Source organism: Alosa alosa, chromosome 2, assembly GCF_017589495.1.
Source record: "Alosa alosa isolate M-15738 ecotype Scorff River chromosome 2, AALO_Geno_1.1, whole genome shotgun sequence".
NCBI lineage: Eukaryota > Metazoa > Chordata > Actinopteri > Clupeiformes > Clupeidae > Alosa > Alosa alosa.
Genome location: NC_063190.1, coordinates 25,780,074 through 25,798,456, shown reverse-complemented (window position 1 = coordinate 25,798,456; position 18,383 = coordinate 25,780,074). Strand labels below are relative to the sequence as shown.

General features: G+C 41.9%; 1 protein-coding gene across 1 annotated transcript; it reads right to left on the bottom strand.

Moving 5' to 3' along the window:
* Nucleotides 1-1,655: 1,655 nt before the first annotated feature.
* stc2b (stanniocalcin 2b) lies at nt 1,656-6,455 on the bottom strand. The gene is made up of 4 exons (XM_048237636.1): nt 6,180-6,455; nt 5,607-5,749; nt 3,903-4,114; nt 1,656-3,379 (listed from the first exon to the last, which is right to left on the bottom strand). The coding sequence occupies exons 1-4, from the start codon at nt 6,319-6,321 to the stop codon at nt 3,004-3,006; spliced, it is 873 nt and encodes a 290-aa protein (XP_048093593.1). The 5' UTR covers nt 6,322-6,455; the 3' UTR covers nt 1,656-3,003.
* Between the last annotated feature and the right edge of the window lie 11,928 nt (nt 6,456-18,383).

Below are 18,383 nucleotides of genomic sequence, written 5' to 3'. Positions count from 1 at the left end.
GGGTTTTTATCCTGTGCTCTATTACAGAATGTCAAGTGTGGTATGCTCTTTCATAAACCAAACTTGGTATTGTGTTTCAAATATTCACCGTTATTGCCGTTTGAGGTTTATTTAAAAGAACACTTTTGAGGGGGCTCAGCCATCATATTCAGACCAAACTGGCATGAGGTTTCAACTCTGGAGGCAGTGGTATATCAGTTTTGGAGGTTATCAAGAGGTAATCCGCTTCAGCACTTGATTTCAGAATAATCATACTGCTCATCTTAGAGGTGCAGTTCATTGGCAGTTAACATACAAATGAGTGCCCGGAATGCTCAAATCAACAGGGTCTGCACACTCTAAAAAGTTATGTGTTACAATGACACATTGCATGTTAGCTCAGGAACCACACAATTTTGTGTCAATAGAGTACCAAAGTGTGTCACTGGCTCTAAAAAAACCTTTCAAAGTGGCATCGACAGCATTGCATTTAGGCATGTGGCATGATCGCATGCCGTGAAGTTATATGCAGGTCTCTTACGGTGGAAACCCATGCAAAAATAAAACTCTGTAGTCACAAATTTGATCATGTTGGTATGAATATATAGCCTGGCGAGCCAGACCCACATTAAAATGTAGGGTCTGGGCACTCACCGTTCGCAGTGCTCAGTCCGAGGGGCGGGATAATCAGTTGTCTTTCAAATTCCCTCTGCACGCAATAGAACGCAATAGGATATTTGTTTTCAAGTAGCAGGGAATTCAAGCCAAACCGTTGCAACTCTGCCATCAATCATTATGTTAAGCCCACCAAACAACTCTATACACGATTTCAATGGCCTGATTAAGTTTCGATTTCCGGAGCTCACAAGCCAACGGAGAGTTGCTAGACTAGCCCTGGCTGCCGCTAGGGGCGCGTCTAGATTTCTAGGCTAATGAATACACTGCCTGGCCAAAAAAAAGGTCACCACCTGGATTTAACTAAGCAAATCGGTAAGAGCCTCCCTGTGGGGGCAGTGCTATGATCTGGGGTTGCTGCAGTTGGTCAAGTCTAGGTTCAGCAATGTTATGTGCCCAAAAAATGAGGTCAGCTGACTATCTGTATTGAATGACCAGGTTATTCCATCAATGGGTTTTTTCTTCTCTGATGGCAGGCCATATTCCAAGATGACAATGCCAGGATTCATGGTGCTTAAATTGTGAAAGAGTGGTTCAGGGAGCATGAGATAGCATGTTCACACATGGATTGGCACCACAGAGTCCAGACCCCATTGAGAATCTTTGGGATGTGCTGGAGAAAGACTGCAGTGGTCCGAATCTCCCGTCATCAATACAAGATCTTGGCGAAAAATTCATGCAATGCGTGCCGTAATTAAAACTAAAGGCGGTCCAAAGAAATATTAGGGCGTGTGACCTTTCTTTAGCGAGGCAGTGTGTTGTAGTATGTGATTCCTACAGGATAAAAAAATTATACTAATCAGTAATGTCTTGGAAACGTAAAATTATTTAAATAGAAACCCACCACTATAGTTAAATTGATTTGTTTAGATCCAGTGAAGTTGCTGCCGTGACAACGCGTCGGTACTCTATTTCAACACAGCAGATATGTGCAGATACACTTACGTTTTTGTTTCACCCGGCAAGCCACACAATTGTGTTGAAGTTGACACAAGATGTGTTGTCCCTAAGCATACTCAGCAGATGTATCATTTTTAACACATCACTTTTTAGAGTGCAAGGTGAGGTGTCTGGTTCAGGCATCCTTTTCCAAAATCTCACCTATGAGTACACAAAGCAATTAAGACGGGGGATCTTTGCTCTTTTATTATGCCCAGTTGTTTTCACTGACATTCACATTCAGCTGAAAAATATGCTCATAAAACACTGCATATAATATAACGTGTGATACAATAAGAACAAAGTATTTACAATATTGATTTTCTCCACAAAAAAGAAAGACAAAACTGCAAATATGTCTATAAAATCCTCACACAGAGCACTTCACATTTGCAGTTGCATTATAAAAAGGGAGATTAAAAGCGCAATGTATAGATCTCATGCATACTCAAAATAAATAAAAATATATATTGTATTTACAAGTCTTACAAAACAAGAATGCAATGTTTGAATGAAATAGATGTAAAACGTTTTCCCTGGTAAAAAGTGAAAAAATATTGTTCCTGTATGTGAACATTTACTTTGCCCCTGTAATATCTGTCATAGCTGAGAAATGTTGAGGTAGATCCCTTAATTCACTGTCAACATTTACAACAAGTTGAATGTAAAAGACAAGCACTGTCATCTAAACCAGCTTATAGGTTTCTGAGAGTTAAAAAAAAAAAAACTTGAATGTGCCAGACTGTGCAGAATGCACATCTACGGTTCTATACTACAAACATTCAGTTGCTTCACATCAAAAATGACAATAGCAGTCTTGCTAGTCCCATGTAAATACAAGTGCCTGTCAAGACATACATAACTGTGTGACATAGGTAACAAGGAAACACACACAAGTGTATATCCAAAGAATATTACATATAATTCAGTCAATATTGAAATAGAACAGGATTTGGTTTAAAGCAAAACAGCATAAAACCCTGTGAAATGAGCTGGAATAAATACAATAGGTAGCAAATCCCCAAATTCTCCGTTAGCTTTATGTTCAGATATCTCTATTTCTAGTAGTTATACTAATGACAGATGTACAGTATGTGTTTGATGCCCAATGGCAACTTAGCTTATTGATTACTAATATGGATTGTGTGTGTGTGTGTGTGTGTGTGTGTGTGTGTGTGTTCTATGTATAATATGTGAGTGAATGCATTGCATTTCTTGTAATCTTCAATAGTCAGTAAGGAGGTGGACATCTTGCCCTGAGATTCAGCGTTTCTGGTAACATGTGCAACAGGCCTTCTTGTGGTCCTTGCTGTGGTGGAACTCTCTCTCTCTCGCTCCCTCTCCCTCCATCTCTCTCTCCCTCCCTCCTATCTGTCCCTCTCTCTCTCTGTGTCTTTGTCTGTTTTATCTCTATTGTCCCCCATCATCAATCCCACGAGGCTCCACCTTTAAAGTGTCAGTGCTGTTATCTTGAAGAGGCTGGGCAGCACCAAGAGTCTCCTGTGGTTTTGATTGGTCCTTCTCATTTAAGAGCTCCTCCATCCAAGACTGCTCCCCGTCTTCTCCCAGCTGGCCTCCAGGTGGCAGTGTATTCCCATGCTGCTGTGTGGTGGCTGGGGCTGGGGTGAGGCCCTGGTCAGCTCCTCCCCTCGCTAGAGGACAGAGGCTGAGGCTGGCACACAGCGCCCCCCAGTTGACCTCACACTGGGTTCGGATGCGGCGACCAATTGCCTCCCTTACCTCGTCTCCACAGCCCAGCAGGATGTTTACAAGTTCCACGTGCGGCCTAACAGACAGAGGGACCCTGATGGTCAGTCAGCTGGTAATAGTGCTTGTCTAACATCAAAAGGTACACCACAAATCCTACAACCTCACTTGACCTGACATTGTTATACTAATGCATGGCCATTGTTCCAGGCATGCTAGAGATGCAGAGATGTAAGCTCTCACTGATACCATACAATCCCTGATATATGAACTTAACGACTATATAAAGACTTGAAGGCACTTAAAGACTATCTGACATTTCAAATTTCACAGCGAAATACAACCGGTTTTCCTTTGTGTTCTGACGTTTTGTGTTCAGTTGTGTCTGTTCATCTCTTTACTGAACTCTTCTAAACAGCCCAGTTCAAAATCGTTGTCTTTCCAAACCACAAATAAATCTATTAGGTAAAAGAGTGATGCAGTGACTTTACCTATTGCAATAGGCTGTTCAAAACTGATGCACGTCATGGTGGTGTACTCTAGAGTGCTACACACAATACATTATCACCCCTGTATTTGATGTCTTGGATAGCATGACTCACCCTTTAGGGAAAAGGTCACTGAAGTGGATCATCTCCACCATGACGTTGACGTTCTGTCTCACCGCGGAGCACAGGTTGTGCTTGGTGTAGCACTGACGCTGCAGCTGGAACACCAGCTCCTTGACCGCCACGCACCTCCGGCTAACACAGCTGAAGCGCTGGCGCAGGCCGTGGGCCATGCACTTGAGTGCATCCTTGATGAAGGACTTCCCCTGAGGCAGACAGATGAGTGGTAAACATGGCTCGGAGTCTGAGTGCCAGCATGACAAGATCGTGGCTGTTTTTGGCCAAGGCATCATGTTAGTGTGGTACAGTAACACATTATTTCAGCCTAGTAATTTGGCATCAGAAGAAATAAATAAAGAGTATAAGTAAAATATATGATAATAGAACTTAGAATAAAAGCAGTTATTACTGGGAATGTACAAAAAAAATGTAAGTGTCATTACTATCTAATATACATATTTTACAAATGTACAACAAAGTACAACATAATTTTACATAACATAAACTTGTTTGTGAAGCTGTGCCCCCACAATCATAATAGACATTGGCTTTCATTTGTATATCAGTTTACTCAGTGAAACTGAAAGTAACATTTCTCCGAGTGTTCTTCTGGTGTTATATTGGGCATCAATGTAGCGTTTATTGACCATCTAATTCTGTTGAAAGAAGACATTACACCTGGCAAGACACCTGTTTACAGCAGCTAGTTTAGTTTCAGTCATTTCATTTGCTTGATTTGATTTCCTAAATAGTCCGTAAAGAAGCCCTCTGGAGGCCCTGTTGTTTTTCATTTTGTATAGCCTACCTTGACATTACTCTGTGGTAAGGAAACTTTTTTTAAGTATATTTTTTGGCCATTTTAGCCTTTATTGTGAAAGGACAGTTAGAGATTGACAGGAAGTGAGTGGGAGAGAGAGATGGGGTGGGATTGGGAAATGACCCAGGCCGGACTCGAACCTGGGTCCCCGTTGGCACTTGTCCTGTGAGCAAACTTAACCTACTTACACCATACTTACAGTTTGTTACAGGAAATTAGAGCAGACATCCTGCACAGCCTATGTTACAGTGTACTGAAGATGAAATTACAGCCAAGGATGTATGGATCCTAAGCTACATTTGCACTTCACTTAGTGGCTATTATAAGAAAGTACAGGGTAAAAGCTTCAATGAACAGCCTGTGCAGCCTATGCAATGCACATAAGACATTTACACAGTTAAAGGATACTAAAAGGTGTTAAGCTATACTTAAACTATACCTTGTGGTCATTGTAATACTTACTTCTAGAATCATGCTGTTTAGCAATATTAGGCTAGTGTTCCTATTTGTAAAATTGTAGGTTACCCAGCAATACATTTAGTTACCATCATAGCCATAAGTGAATTTGGATAATTCATTATGTTTAGAAAAACTATAGATTCGAAACACTATAGTTTCCTGAAGTATTTGTAACAAATTTACCAATTACTTCTGTAATCATACCCTTTCATACTCTTTACTTATATGTTTGTTATGCCTTACTAGTGCTTACCCTGTTACACATGGGCTGTAACATAGTGTTACCATTAGTGTTACCATAGTGTTGCTCGCAGCTCTCCTTTGGTGTTAGTGGTGAGAGGATGCTGTGATGAGGTATGTGTGTATGCGTGTGTGTGTGTGAAAGAGGGGGTTCATACCATATACAAAGAACGTTTATTTACCTGGGAGTCAAATCTGCCAGCGTTGTGCATGAACGTCAGGCAGATGTCGTGCAGGCCACGGATCTCACAGGTGTTGTTGCTGAAGCACTCAAACATCCCACAGCCGACATCCCCCGCAGACAACAGGCAATGTTGGATATCAGCTACAACACATACACACGAACACAAATGGTGAATACACATTTGACTAGGTTGATGATAATAACACCATGTTAACTGATCTATTTACTATTATGTTTTACTCGGAATGCATCTTTAAGAACTCCACGCAGCTGATTTAACATCCATCTCGTTACCTACATAGAAGCTATGCTTCGAACAGTAGCCTACGAAAATAAATGCGCTGCAAGTTGAAACACGAGTTCAACTCGAACAGTACTTCTACAGTGAACTATCCTTGTTGCACCAGTCTATGGTTTATTTAGCTCATACTTAAAGCACTGCATTCTCACTCGGCTGTGCGTAAAAACCGCACGGCCACGTTGCACCTCTGCAGACTCCAAGATTACGTTCGCGCAACATCTGCAATCTGGCAGAGGTTGCTATGAAGGTGTCTCATGAGCAAGTCATTACCTGTGTTCTGCAGGGTAAGTCTTCTCTTCTGGAGGCTCAGAGCTCGCTCCTGAGATGCATCATGCTCGGTTACATCTGTAGCACGGACGTCGTATAAAATGGAAAATATTAAAATACCCATCAATGCCAATTTCACGCCCATGTCTTAAACTCGTAAACGCTCAAGTGTGACTCGGTTGTTGTTTCATAGGTTTGTTTGTGCGTCCCTTACTCCGTTACTAACGTGAATGAACGTTGGAGAAGGAATGGATGCTGGCTATATCTCGCTAACGCTTGTGTAAGTTTGTCTGAAGGAGCCAAGCAGGTGCTGTCATTTCGCCGCTGGCCAATCGCAAGTGACGAGACTCACGTCCAAGTTTGAAGGGCGGACTTTCAATGAGAGCTGAGTGGAGAGTTTGTCAGTAGGCTAGTGTTTGCGACACAGAAGCTGGCACATTTATTTCAGGTAAACTAGCCAACAGACAACGTGGTCAAAGGGAAATTGTAACGAGCTGGACAGCAACATTAATAGATAACCCGTACAGCAGACACACACAGTCCTTATCCAGCCAATAGACATCTGATGTCCACCTTGAGAGCATGTGTCCGTCAAAGCCTATTAGCCAATTTCCATTCACCAGCAGTAACATACACAAGACATTAACTGTATCATTTGCTCAATTAAGAATGTGAGGTTATTGCATTGTACAATGTTGACAATGCATTTATGGATACATTTTGAATAAGTTCAGGTTTACGATAGTGAGAGGTTATATTGTAATATATGAACTCTTAAGGATCAAATCTCTTGTCCCCCTGGATGTCATAGGGGTGATGGGTGGGAATCCATGTGTCTAATGCATTGTCTATGCGTTTAACCAAAAGTGTGTTTAATGTGTGTGTGTCTCCCCCTCTCTCTGTGTGTATGGAGGTGACACAGAGACAGAATAATGGAGTGTGTGAGAATGTGTGTGTGTGAGTTTGTCAGGTTTTTGGAGAACATTAAGACAAGTAGAGGAAGAGTGGCTGTCAGAGAGCTCTGGCAGGGGCTAAAAGCCTGTACCATACATGTATCACCGCTGCCAATGCCTAAGTCCCTTCTTTGTTTTGAATACTTCACTGCAACTTGATTGATGTGATTGGGACATCCAGCGGGTGGGAGGTAAAGAACAGGTCAATGGCACCGCGGCAAACATTTATAATACCACTGACCTCAGACCAGCAGATATGTGCAGAATGCGTCCATGCCATTACACAATGGCAGAGGCGAGCTGTTTTGCAGATCTGTGTGTCCCGCTTGTGGATACAAACATTTCCAGGTCAGGCCTGGGTAGGATTAGGAAGGAGGATGCCATTCCTTAGGATGGAGTGCTTGGGTGAGCTGGGGATCTCAGTTGGAGCTTGTTGTGCACAATGACAAATGGCATGACGTTCCGGCATGGGGCTTCAGAGCATCAGATCGGCTGTTTACATCAGCCAGCACTACAGTGTCTCCAGGCAGAGGCCGCCTTTGGTCACTGGGTCCTCCATCGAATTTGGGGATAACAATCTATTCAGTATCGTTCACAGGCAGTTTTTTTAAGCCCTGGTCATGTAAGCCAACCTTGCTTTCAATTTTGGTTAAAGGTAAGCCCTTGATTATAATGTATATTTTGTTGAATTCAGCCAAATTCTCCTTACTTACCTCTAAATGGCCATTCAGTGAGTGTGCTAAAAAACATTCTAGTGGTAATGTACAGTCCTGACTTTGTAAATGGGAAACAAATAGGGAGGCTGGGACTGAGCGCCATATGCTATTCCTGGCAATCAACAGATGGCTACAGGAACACAGAACGAGGTGATGCCATTTGAATAGAGCTTTTGAGGTCAAATGTCAACCACCTTTCGCCAGAACTGAGGGATATGATTTTAAGTCAATTAATTTTCTCTTGTCTCAGTTCTCACAGTTAGTGGCAGTTGTGTTCACAAAGTTCTTACAGGTGGTGAGTTTTTTGTGACTAATGTGATGGGCAAGCTACTTAGAAAATGTATCGTAAATGAAGCTTTAAGGAGGAATCCGGCAATTTTTCATATTATGTCTCCATTTCTCGAGGTCACCAAGTACTGTCAGTACAGAAAAAAACAATTGGTAAAGCAGCCAGGCAGCTATAGTACATTCTGGGGTATGAACATGGGGGCTCATGTACATGCCCCCAGAGTGTAGCACTGTAGATGCCTGGAAGCTTTAGCGGTTGGCTGCAGCAACTCGAGCTAGGTAAAACCAATTGTTTTCAGGTTTTTTTTCTCGTACAGACAGTGACCTCGAGAAACAGAGATCTATATGAAAAATTGCCGGATTTCTCCCTTAAGAGTAGCTTATAGAATAGCTTGTAGTTTAGCTCACTACATTTTGCACATCATTGCTAATAGGTATCCATTCACCGTTATCCTTTCTGTGGAGCGAACAGTGATGTAAAACACAACAGCAGTAATTTCTGTCGTTTGCGTTTCCGTGTGTGTGTGTCTTTCACACACACACACACACGGATATGTAAACATTTACCACATTCACCGCAGTCTTCAGCAAAGTATTTACATAATGCAAGACATAATGTACCACCACATGCCTAAAGCAGCCAGCAATACAACTATGACGTGTAGTGTGGGGAGATGTGTTTGTGGAAACAACAGAGTCATACAGTGACCTCTGCAATATGGTGCAGAGGTCACGGTATCCTCTTTAGGAAGTGTAGCAAGGCCAGGTGCAGACAGCACATTCTCCCTCCCAGAAGATAGAAGACTCCCATAGATGCTGGGAGTAAACAAAGGACTTGCTATGCCATGGGTATTTTGGAGGACAAAATGGTGTCGCCAGAGCGTCTGATTTTCAGCCCCTCCCCCCTTTTCTTTATTTTTCAGAAGCCTCATTTGCCATCTAAGCCTAATGACGCACATCGAACCCAGCATTTCGCTATATGCTACTTAAATGGTTTGGCTGCCATTTAGTATGAGGACCATAAAACAGAGTGATGAGTTGCCAACCCATGTCGTTGCCATTTCATTTATGTATGTGTACACTGGTGTGTGTGTGTGTGTGTGTGTGTGTGTGTGTGTGTGTGTGTGTGTGTGTGTGCGTGCATCAGTGTGTGTGTGTGTTTTGGCTGTGTGATGCGAGTGTTGATTGAGCTATGGCGGCCTGTGTGGAGCCCCCCCTTCGTACCCGGTGGCAGATGCTGACGCCGCAGTGTGACGGTGAGGAGTTGCAGGCGCGGAACCCAGCGCAGCACAGCCTGTGCTTCCCGTGCCAGGCATGCTTTAACAGGCCCAAGCGTGCTGCCAAAAGAGGAGTGAAAGAGAGAGAGAGAGAGAGAGAGAGAGAGAGAGAGAGAGAGAGAGAGAGAGAGAGAGAGAGAGAGAGAGAGAGAGAGAGAGAGAGAGAGAGAGAGAGAGAGAGAGTCCAGAGGGCAGTAAGCAAGGTTTTAGGCAGGGGCTATGGTTCAAATAAACACTTTAGCTCCCTGAAAGGAGAGCAGGAGCAGAGGACTCCCTTGTGCCTCTCTTCAGCCTACTGATGCTGTTGTCTTCAGCTACGTGCAGGCACTTGGTGTTCTTCTTGTGGACATGTTTTTGTTCAGTCCCTTCAGTCTGATCTGTATTGGTCATTATTCAATTTCAGGTTCAGTCTGTCTGGAAGAGACTTCAGATGATACACTGTAGCCTGGTGGTCTTAATTGCTGGCTCAGATCACTAAAACACACCTTCATGTGCTGCTATCTATCATTAGGAAAATTGGCATGAGAGCACATTTTTTAGCATGTTTCTTCAGTTCTCTTTTAGATCAATCAATAATTGCCACAAGTGGTAGACAACGAATACAGATATTGAAACACTTTTTTCTGTATGTGACCAAAGTAGGGAGAATTGTTAGAATTTAGTTTGTTTAGTCTAAAATGAAATAGACAAACAAAGAATGGAGGGCTGTTTCTGGTCTGCTGTGGTCAACAAGGCCAGCTATCATCAGTGTTCGTCAGCACATCCAGAAAGAGCAAAACTTATTATTTAGAAAATGTATTTTTTAGAGCCATGTCTGTGTTCGTTTGGATCATAATGCCATGGGTTTTTATAAAGTAAAGAACACATTGTAATTCATGTGGTTACACAAAGTTTCACACAGTGCAACTTAATTTTCATTGAACATGCTACATGCATTAATGCTTAACGGAAGCGGCTTTTGATTGCCAGGTTCTTTGTAGAATGTTATCGAATGGTGATATAGAAATCTTTAACATCACCTCAGATTGTGGCTTGTCATTGACATCCTACTGTGTCACCTTTTTCTTTGATAAGCCTCAAGTCATCTAGCCGAGGGGGGATGTGTACTCATTGGCTATTGGCCAGGGGCTATCTCTGCGCTGTCAACTGAACTACCCGGTGTGGGTCAAAATCAGGGCAGAGAGGGAAACTGGAGATGGGAGAGGGAACAAACTCCACCAAGCTAATCCTTTAAATCTAAGCAATACTTTCCAAATGCATAGGGAGTGGTGTGTGTGTGTGTGTGTGTTTTTACAGTCTATAATGCAGAGTCCTTAATTTTTTTTAACACTAATCTTATGTTGAGATTACCTTGCAATCTTGAAGGTCTAATGGAAGGAAGGCTGGTCCGCGATATGTTCAGTAGATTTGAGATCTCATATTCCCTTTAATGCGACTCTTGTGATTAAGATCGTAACTGCTGATGCCGTATAACTCTCTTAATTGGCAGACACTCACTCAGCAAGTCGTTTCTGGGCTTACTAGGAGCTGGCAGGGATATTTTTAGAGGGTCAGTTTCAATGTTTCAACTCTTATTTTTGGATTGTATGAGGGGCTAGTGTGTAACGTTTGAGGGAGAGCCAGAGTGCAATCCCAGCGGAGATTGGGGAGCGTATTTGCAGTGCCCTGGTTAGGCCCCCCCCCCCTCACATATTTCTAGAGGAGCTTCCGGCTGTAAATCTGGACAGGTATAGGGGCTATAGTTTGACCCAGTCTGCTTGCCGTCCAAAATGTCCATTGGCACGAGCAAAGAGCAGCAAACACGTCAGGTCTGACACTCCACTGGTATGCCAGCATCCTGCTTACTGTAATGCTGCCGTCTTGGACGCCCAACCTTTCACACTCTGCGTAACCTTTGACCTTACCTGAGCCAGTGTGTATGTCATGGGGATGGGGGGAGGTAAGAGGATGTTTTTGTGAATGATCCTGAAACTCGTGACCTAAGTCCAGGACCTCTGGGTAGAGGCATCAGGTGATCAGTGTCATCCCTAGAGGGCCCCAGGTCAGGGGATTGGTGAGAATGGGGGGTGGTTGTTAGTAAACCAAAAAGATAACCATAACACCCCCACACCCACCACCTACATCTGTTTGCACTAGTGAGGCTCCCCTACATATCATACTTCAGTGTCTTACACAAACCCAAAGCACAAAAACAACATGCAGTTGGACACATGTATAGAGTATGTACGCACACACACACACACACACACACACACACACACACAGAGTAGCCTTAACCTCAGTTGACCTGCCTGTTATTCACCAGTTGGCCTCGGTCCTAAAACCTTCACTCACTACCCCCACACATACATACACACAGATGCAAAAACAGATGCACATACTGTGCTTTGAATATGTGAGCACTGATCAGTGAAAAGAAAACTGTCAAAAATCGGAACACATTTTTTTATATTAACTGAACTTAATTAGACAGTGGCCTACAATGAGCATTGAAATGTACAGTGCTTTTCTAACATCTAAGAGAGCTCACATGGAGTTAAGCAATGACTACAATCAACATTTCAATTTCTGATTCTGTGAAAATGGAAAATCATGCGTGTACGTATTACAGGACAGCCCTTTTATCCAGGCATTTCTAATCTATAGCTATTGCTGTTTGGATTTGTTCTGTTGTAGATGACGGGGTGCTAATTACCCAACGGAAGTGGTTGGGACGAACAAGAATACCAAAAAAACGGGTATTTTTTACATTTTCACATGTAGGAGGTTTTTGTGTGCATTTGTATGAACTTGTGTCGCGTGCGTGTGTGTGCATACTACAACCATTTACGGTCCATGACAGGCTGCCCTTGCAAATATGGACCACAGACACATGCCAAAAACAAGCAGGTAAAATCAATGAAATTACACAAGTGCTGACATCTGTGGTGGAGTGTCCACTTATGTTACTCCAGTCTTGTGCTTTCATCTTTAAATGGTTTGAAGTGAGGCCGGGCCAGTTGAACTTAGAGGCATAACTTGTACAGTGCCTAAAAAGTACCCTGGCCTTTTTTTACAATAATTTACACAAATCCCCTCTCTAATGTGAAAGTGAAAGACAAAGATTTCTCCAAAATAATGTTAATTAATTAAAAATATATAATACAAAATAAGTGATTGCATAAATATTCACCCTCTTCAAGTCAGCATTGAGTAGATGTATCTCTGGCCTCAATTAAAGCATGGAGTCTGTATGGATAGGTCTCAATTAGGCTTGCACATCTGGATACTGCAGTTTTACTCCATTTGTCTTTGCAAAACTGCTCAAGCTCTGCCAGGTTGAAAGGGGATCGAGTGTGAACAACCCAACCACAGATTTTCTATAGGATTGAGGTCTGGGCTTTGACTCTGCCACTCCAGAACATTCACCTTGTTGTCTTTAAATAATTTCTATGTAGTTTTCGCTGTAGGCTTCAGCTCATTCAGAAATATCCCCACAGCATGATGCTACCACCACCATGCTTCAAATTAGAGATGGTGCATTTTTTGTGATGTGCAGTGTTTTGTGTCCGCCCCAAAAATAGCATCTAGTCTGATGGCCAAAAAGCTCAATTTTGGTTTCATCAGACCAACAAACCTGCTTTCATTTGACCTTGGAGTCTCTCACATGTCTGGTGAACTTTACTTGAGATTTAGTAAGAGCTTTGCCACTCACCCATAGAGCTTTGACTGGTGAAGAACTCGGGCAAAAGTTGCTGTATGAATAGTTTCTCCCGTCTCAGCTGCTAAAGCTTTTAACTTCTTCAGTTATCATAGGTGCCTTGGTGGCCTCCCACACCATTATTCCTCTGAACTCCAGGGCATGTTCAGTGAATTTTTTTCCACTTATTACTTCAATTTGGAGTGTTACTTTGTCTTCATGGTGGAATTATAGCCAGGAATACTGATTGACCAGTGACTGGACCTTCCAGATGCAGGTGTCTTTATATTACTATACTATTACACATTCACTGCACTCTACATCCATTTAAATAATTGTGAGACTATTAGCACCAATTGGCTGGACCGCTGTTGATTTAGGTAAGTCACTTTAAGGGCGGGGCAGGGGGTGGGTATTTATGCATTATACATTTTTAATTAATTAACATTACTTTGTAGAAATTTGCTTTCACTTTGATATTTAGGAAGGGGTTTTGTAAATTATTGTAAAAAAAAAAAAAGGTCAAATTAAATTGACAAAGATAAAGCAATTAAAGGGGAAATTTTCAAGGGGGTGAATACTTTTTATAGGCACTGTAACTTGTCATTTGTAATAGTCCAGCACACTCTAATCACTGCCTTAATATACTGAGGTAAGCCAAGTTATAATGGATAATGTGGAATAAAATGGGCTAGTTTGGAAGAATGTCAAACACTTTGAAGACGAGGTAGTAATCAGGCCACAACACACAATTGGGAAGATAACTTTTCTTCCAGTAAACGACATGTCACTTTTCATACACAAAACAAGAAATACTCAGTAAACGGCATAAGACTCCAACAACAAAAATGACTTTTATCGTTTTTTATTATTGAGCCACTGAATGTAGTGTAGTGTAGTGTAGTGTAGAGTAGTGTAGCGTGGGCCTGAGCTGATATACACTAATGCCTGATGAAATGGGAAAGCCACATGTGTATGGAGAGACTGATCTCACAGCAATGACCTCAGTGTGCCACTGTCTGAAAGACATCTCTCCCCCTAATGGGCTAGAAACATCCACTGGGCAACAACAGATGTGGGGGGCCTTGGTGGGGGTGTGTGTGGGGTGTGTGTGTGTGTGTGTGGGGGGTGTAATGTGGCTGGACCCTTCACAGTCAAGAGTTCGAGAGAAGCAAACAGCTGCATTTCATAGCAGGGGTTTGGGGTTTGGAAAGAGGGCGATGGTCACCCCCCCCCCCCCCACACACACACACACACACACACACACACACACACACACACACACACACACTCTCAACTTTCTTCAATAATTACTCTGGTGATTTGCCATGTCCAGAAGACAAATGCAATGTCAGCTGACACTTTTTTTTTTTTTGACGTCCCATGATAAAGTGAATGTGTAATTTCACACGCCATTAGTAGGTTCCTTATGGGGTTCTGGAGGGTGGGTTGGATGGGGAGAGGAGGAGGGGGGTTAATTGCTGCATATCTCTGGCTAAAAATGTGCTGTGTCACTGCTTTCCACATACTGGACACTTTTTTTTGTCCTGCACAGGCTCATTTAACACTAGGCCATTGTGCGTGCATGCACAAGGTCTGATTTCTAATGTTACAGAGAATGCTGTGTGAATGGACTGAATTGTCTTTACAAAAATGATCGGCTCAGTTTGCAAATACTTATACAGACTAGTTACTACTAACTACATGTAAGGATTGAAACTTCGAGTAACCATTAAGTACAAATACAAGTGCAAAAAGATCCACAGAGACACAAGCATAGTAACCTTTTTTAAATGTCATCATGACTTGGCCTGTTTTGTAAGATACGTTTGTAAGATAAGTTTGCTGTATAAATTGAAGATGACAACATGGGTATTGTTATACAACTAGCACCCAATAACTGATGTAACATTTACTTTGTATAAAGTAGGCTGAACATATTGGCCCAAATATCTAAGAACGAAACACCCACACTCCTTGTAGCCATATATTCATCTCTTTCCGTGGTGGAGCTTCATACCTGATTGAAATCTGAAAACTGCATAGTGGTACAAATAGCTCCAGTTCCAGTGTATTCCATCAGAAACCGCCAAATATCCCAATTGTTATCAGATATTACATACCAAAAAACTTTCTTTATTGACAGAGACTTCAACATGGGATCCTCAGAATTACTGTAGAGATCCATTATTACCCCAGTTACGAAGAATTCTACCAAAAAAGAATGACAAAAAACATGTTCTAAAATATGTGAATCTGTCAGAAGGTATGATTTCAAATATACACAATTTCTTGTGCTATAGGGGATTTCACACAGCGGCCAATTTACAACCAAGCTTCAAAAACATCACACATAACATCATATACACCATTGCAAAGTACTTTATACATGCCACTGTAGACCCCAATACTTATTAAGACACATTATTTGATATGATACGTATTAAGGGGTCCGTGCACCTGGTCTCCATCCTTGGAGAGTCCATGACCTGATAAAAGACCTCTATTTTAGGAAGAATACCCCATGTTGATAAAGAAATGGTGTTACCTTCAGTTACCATGTGAGTTGTTTTGTTTGCTGCTTTCCCCTTTAAGTTGTAGGCCTAATAGTTTTGTTGATGTATTTTCAAGGACATTGATCCCAAGTATGATGTGTGTACATACTTTATATAGTCATATGGTTCACTGCTGGCTATCTTAACAGAGCAACTGTATCAGTCAGACCCACACAACAAGCCATACAAGTTCTTAATAAGCAACCAGCTAATTATAAAAACTATGACTAATGCAAAATTAGTTTGTAATAATCAATCATAAATTTACATTAAAATTATCTAATATGTCTGGGCACAGCATACATCTGCTGCATATTTGCAGGCTACAGCAACCTCTTCCTGGTGGGTCAGTCAGGGTACAAAAATCCTTGAGGTGATGCAATGGAAAAGAAGCACAAGGTAATTAACTAAATTTGGCACTAAGATCATGATATCCTGTGGAGTCCACAACATACAGAACTCTCGTCATGGTGATCTAATTTTAGTTCCTTTAAAATAACATAACAGTAGTAAAAAATAAGCACCACTTGCAATGATTAAATTATTCCATACAATCCCTACAAAGGTTTATAAGAAATGTAAACAGTGGCATGAAGAGGAAAGTCTTTTCTGGTTCAATATGCTCTCATCTGTGGAACATAGCCACTGGGTCTAAAGCAGTCAGCATTGGAGATTTAATGACTGAAAGTGAACTGAAAGTGGATGTGTATAATATAATTATAATTTAATAATATTATTTCATATGATTCAGCTACTGCTTTGTTTGACATGGTTATAATATTTAGGTTTGCAGACTTAACCTATATGCTTTTGATATACAGTAGGCTATACCCTCCAGAATTATTGGCACCTTGGGTAAAGTTGACAAAAAACAGGTATAAAAAATAATCTTTTGATGATTCATTGTATTCCTCATTGTTTTCAATGTGAGAGTACAATAAATCACCAACAGATTATTTTTTATACCCGTTTTTAATCAACTGTAGCAGAGGTGTCAATAATTCTGGAGGGTACTGTAGTGCAAGCGCAGAGCAAGCAAGAGCCACATTATGCCCCCTAGTGGCTTGTCCTTTCTCAGCAGAAGGCCTCTGCAGATATAGAAATACAAAAATTGAGAGATAGCCTTTTGGAAGTCAGTTCAAACTACTATCAGTAACAATATGGGGGCTGATAAACAGAAATTCACAAGCAGAAATATGCCTTTGCTGTGTTCTATAGTTATAGATTTATATACTTGTCTCTTAAAGTCTCTTGACCATTTAGTATCCCCCCCATCATGTCATGATTTATGATGGATGATGAGGACGTATCTTGGCTGTATTTTGATGCCATATCTTAACATGATCCCAGCTAATGATTTTTCATTTAAAACAACAAAGACAACTGATGAATACATAAAGACAGAAATAAAGAGAGATAAACAAAAGTAAAACAGATTTAAAAAGACACTGGGGGCAGAGGCAGAGAGACTCAATCAAATGATTGACGGAGTGCTGGAGAGAGAAGGTTAGAGGGAGCCACATACACTAATGGGGAATGATTTGAATTCCCCTGAGGGGGCACCAGGAAGGCCAGCATGCCCACATGACAGCGCCTGATCACGGCTGCTAAGGAGAGCGGAGAGGGTTCATGTTTCTGGACGATGAAGGTGGCAAGGCAACATAATCAGATCTGGCTGATACAGCAGTGATCATAGTGATCCTATCATAGTCCCATGTGGCAATTAAAATAATATTAAAGGTCTAAAAATAGGTATTGCCTACACACTATACACACACCAGACCTTATGTGCAATTTGGCACACATACACCAGAGTATCTGGAGACTCATGTTTTCACAATCTAAAATTTGAAGCCAACTGACCCTATAAACAGGTACCTAGAGAGTACTGGCCTTATTTTACATCATCATTTTAAATCACCACCACCTTCATTACTGGAGAGCAAACTTCACACACCCCCAAAAGGAGTTGTCCCATCCAGCAGTCTTGGTCAAACACCTACTTGGCTCCTCGGTTTGCTGCCAGCAGGGTGGCAGCCTCACTCTACTCTTGCTCCACACTCCACATTTGGGCACAAGAGGTTCACCGCTGGGACACAAGGTGGCCAATGTCCTGACAACTTTGTTGAACTCTAGGCTCTGCTATATGGAAAGTGTTTTAAATGTGAAAGCATTGCTAGTTTAATCTTCTTTATCGGCTGAACAGTCACATTGTCTTCTTCAATTATCCATAAAAGGGGGTTGAATGTTTTCCCTTTGAGCTTGTGATACAAAACTAGTGGCCGGTTCATAATCATCCAATCTTAAACCTAAAGTGAATTAATTGATTATTTTGGCCTAGTAAGGTATCTGATATTTCACGTTCTCTTTGGGTAGTTTGGGTTGTTATTGTAACACGGTGTTCTAAGTGGTGGGAGATAGAGAACATGCTCCTGGGTCAGCATAGAAGTCTCTCTGGGCCACACATTCTCAGACGCCAGCTGGTGAGAGACATGCAGGCTATCACCGAGCAACATCTCCTCACCTCACTCCCTCTCCCAGACACACAAGCCAATCTTTGTCCGCAGTCAGCAACATTGCTACCCATCAGAGCCTCTCCTGAATCTGAACGTGGCTAAACACACACACACTGACACATACACACACACACAGAGAGAGAGAGAGAGAGAGAGAGAGAGAGAGAGAGAGAGAGAGAGAGAGAGAGAGAGAGAGAGCGCCACTAGAGAGATGCTGCAACTT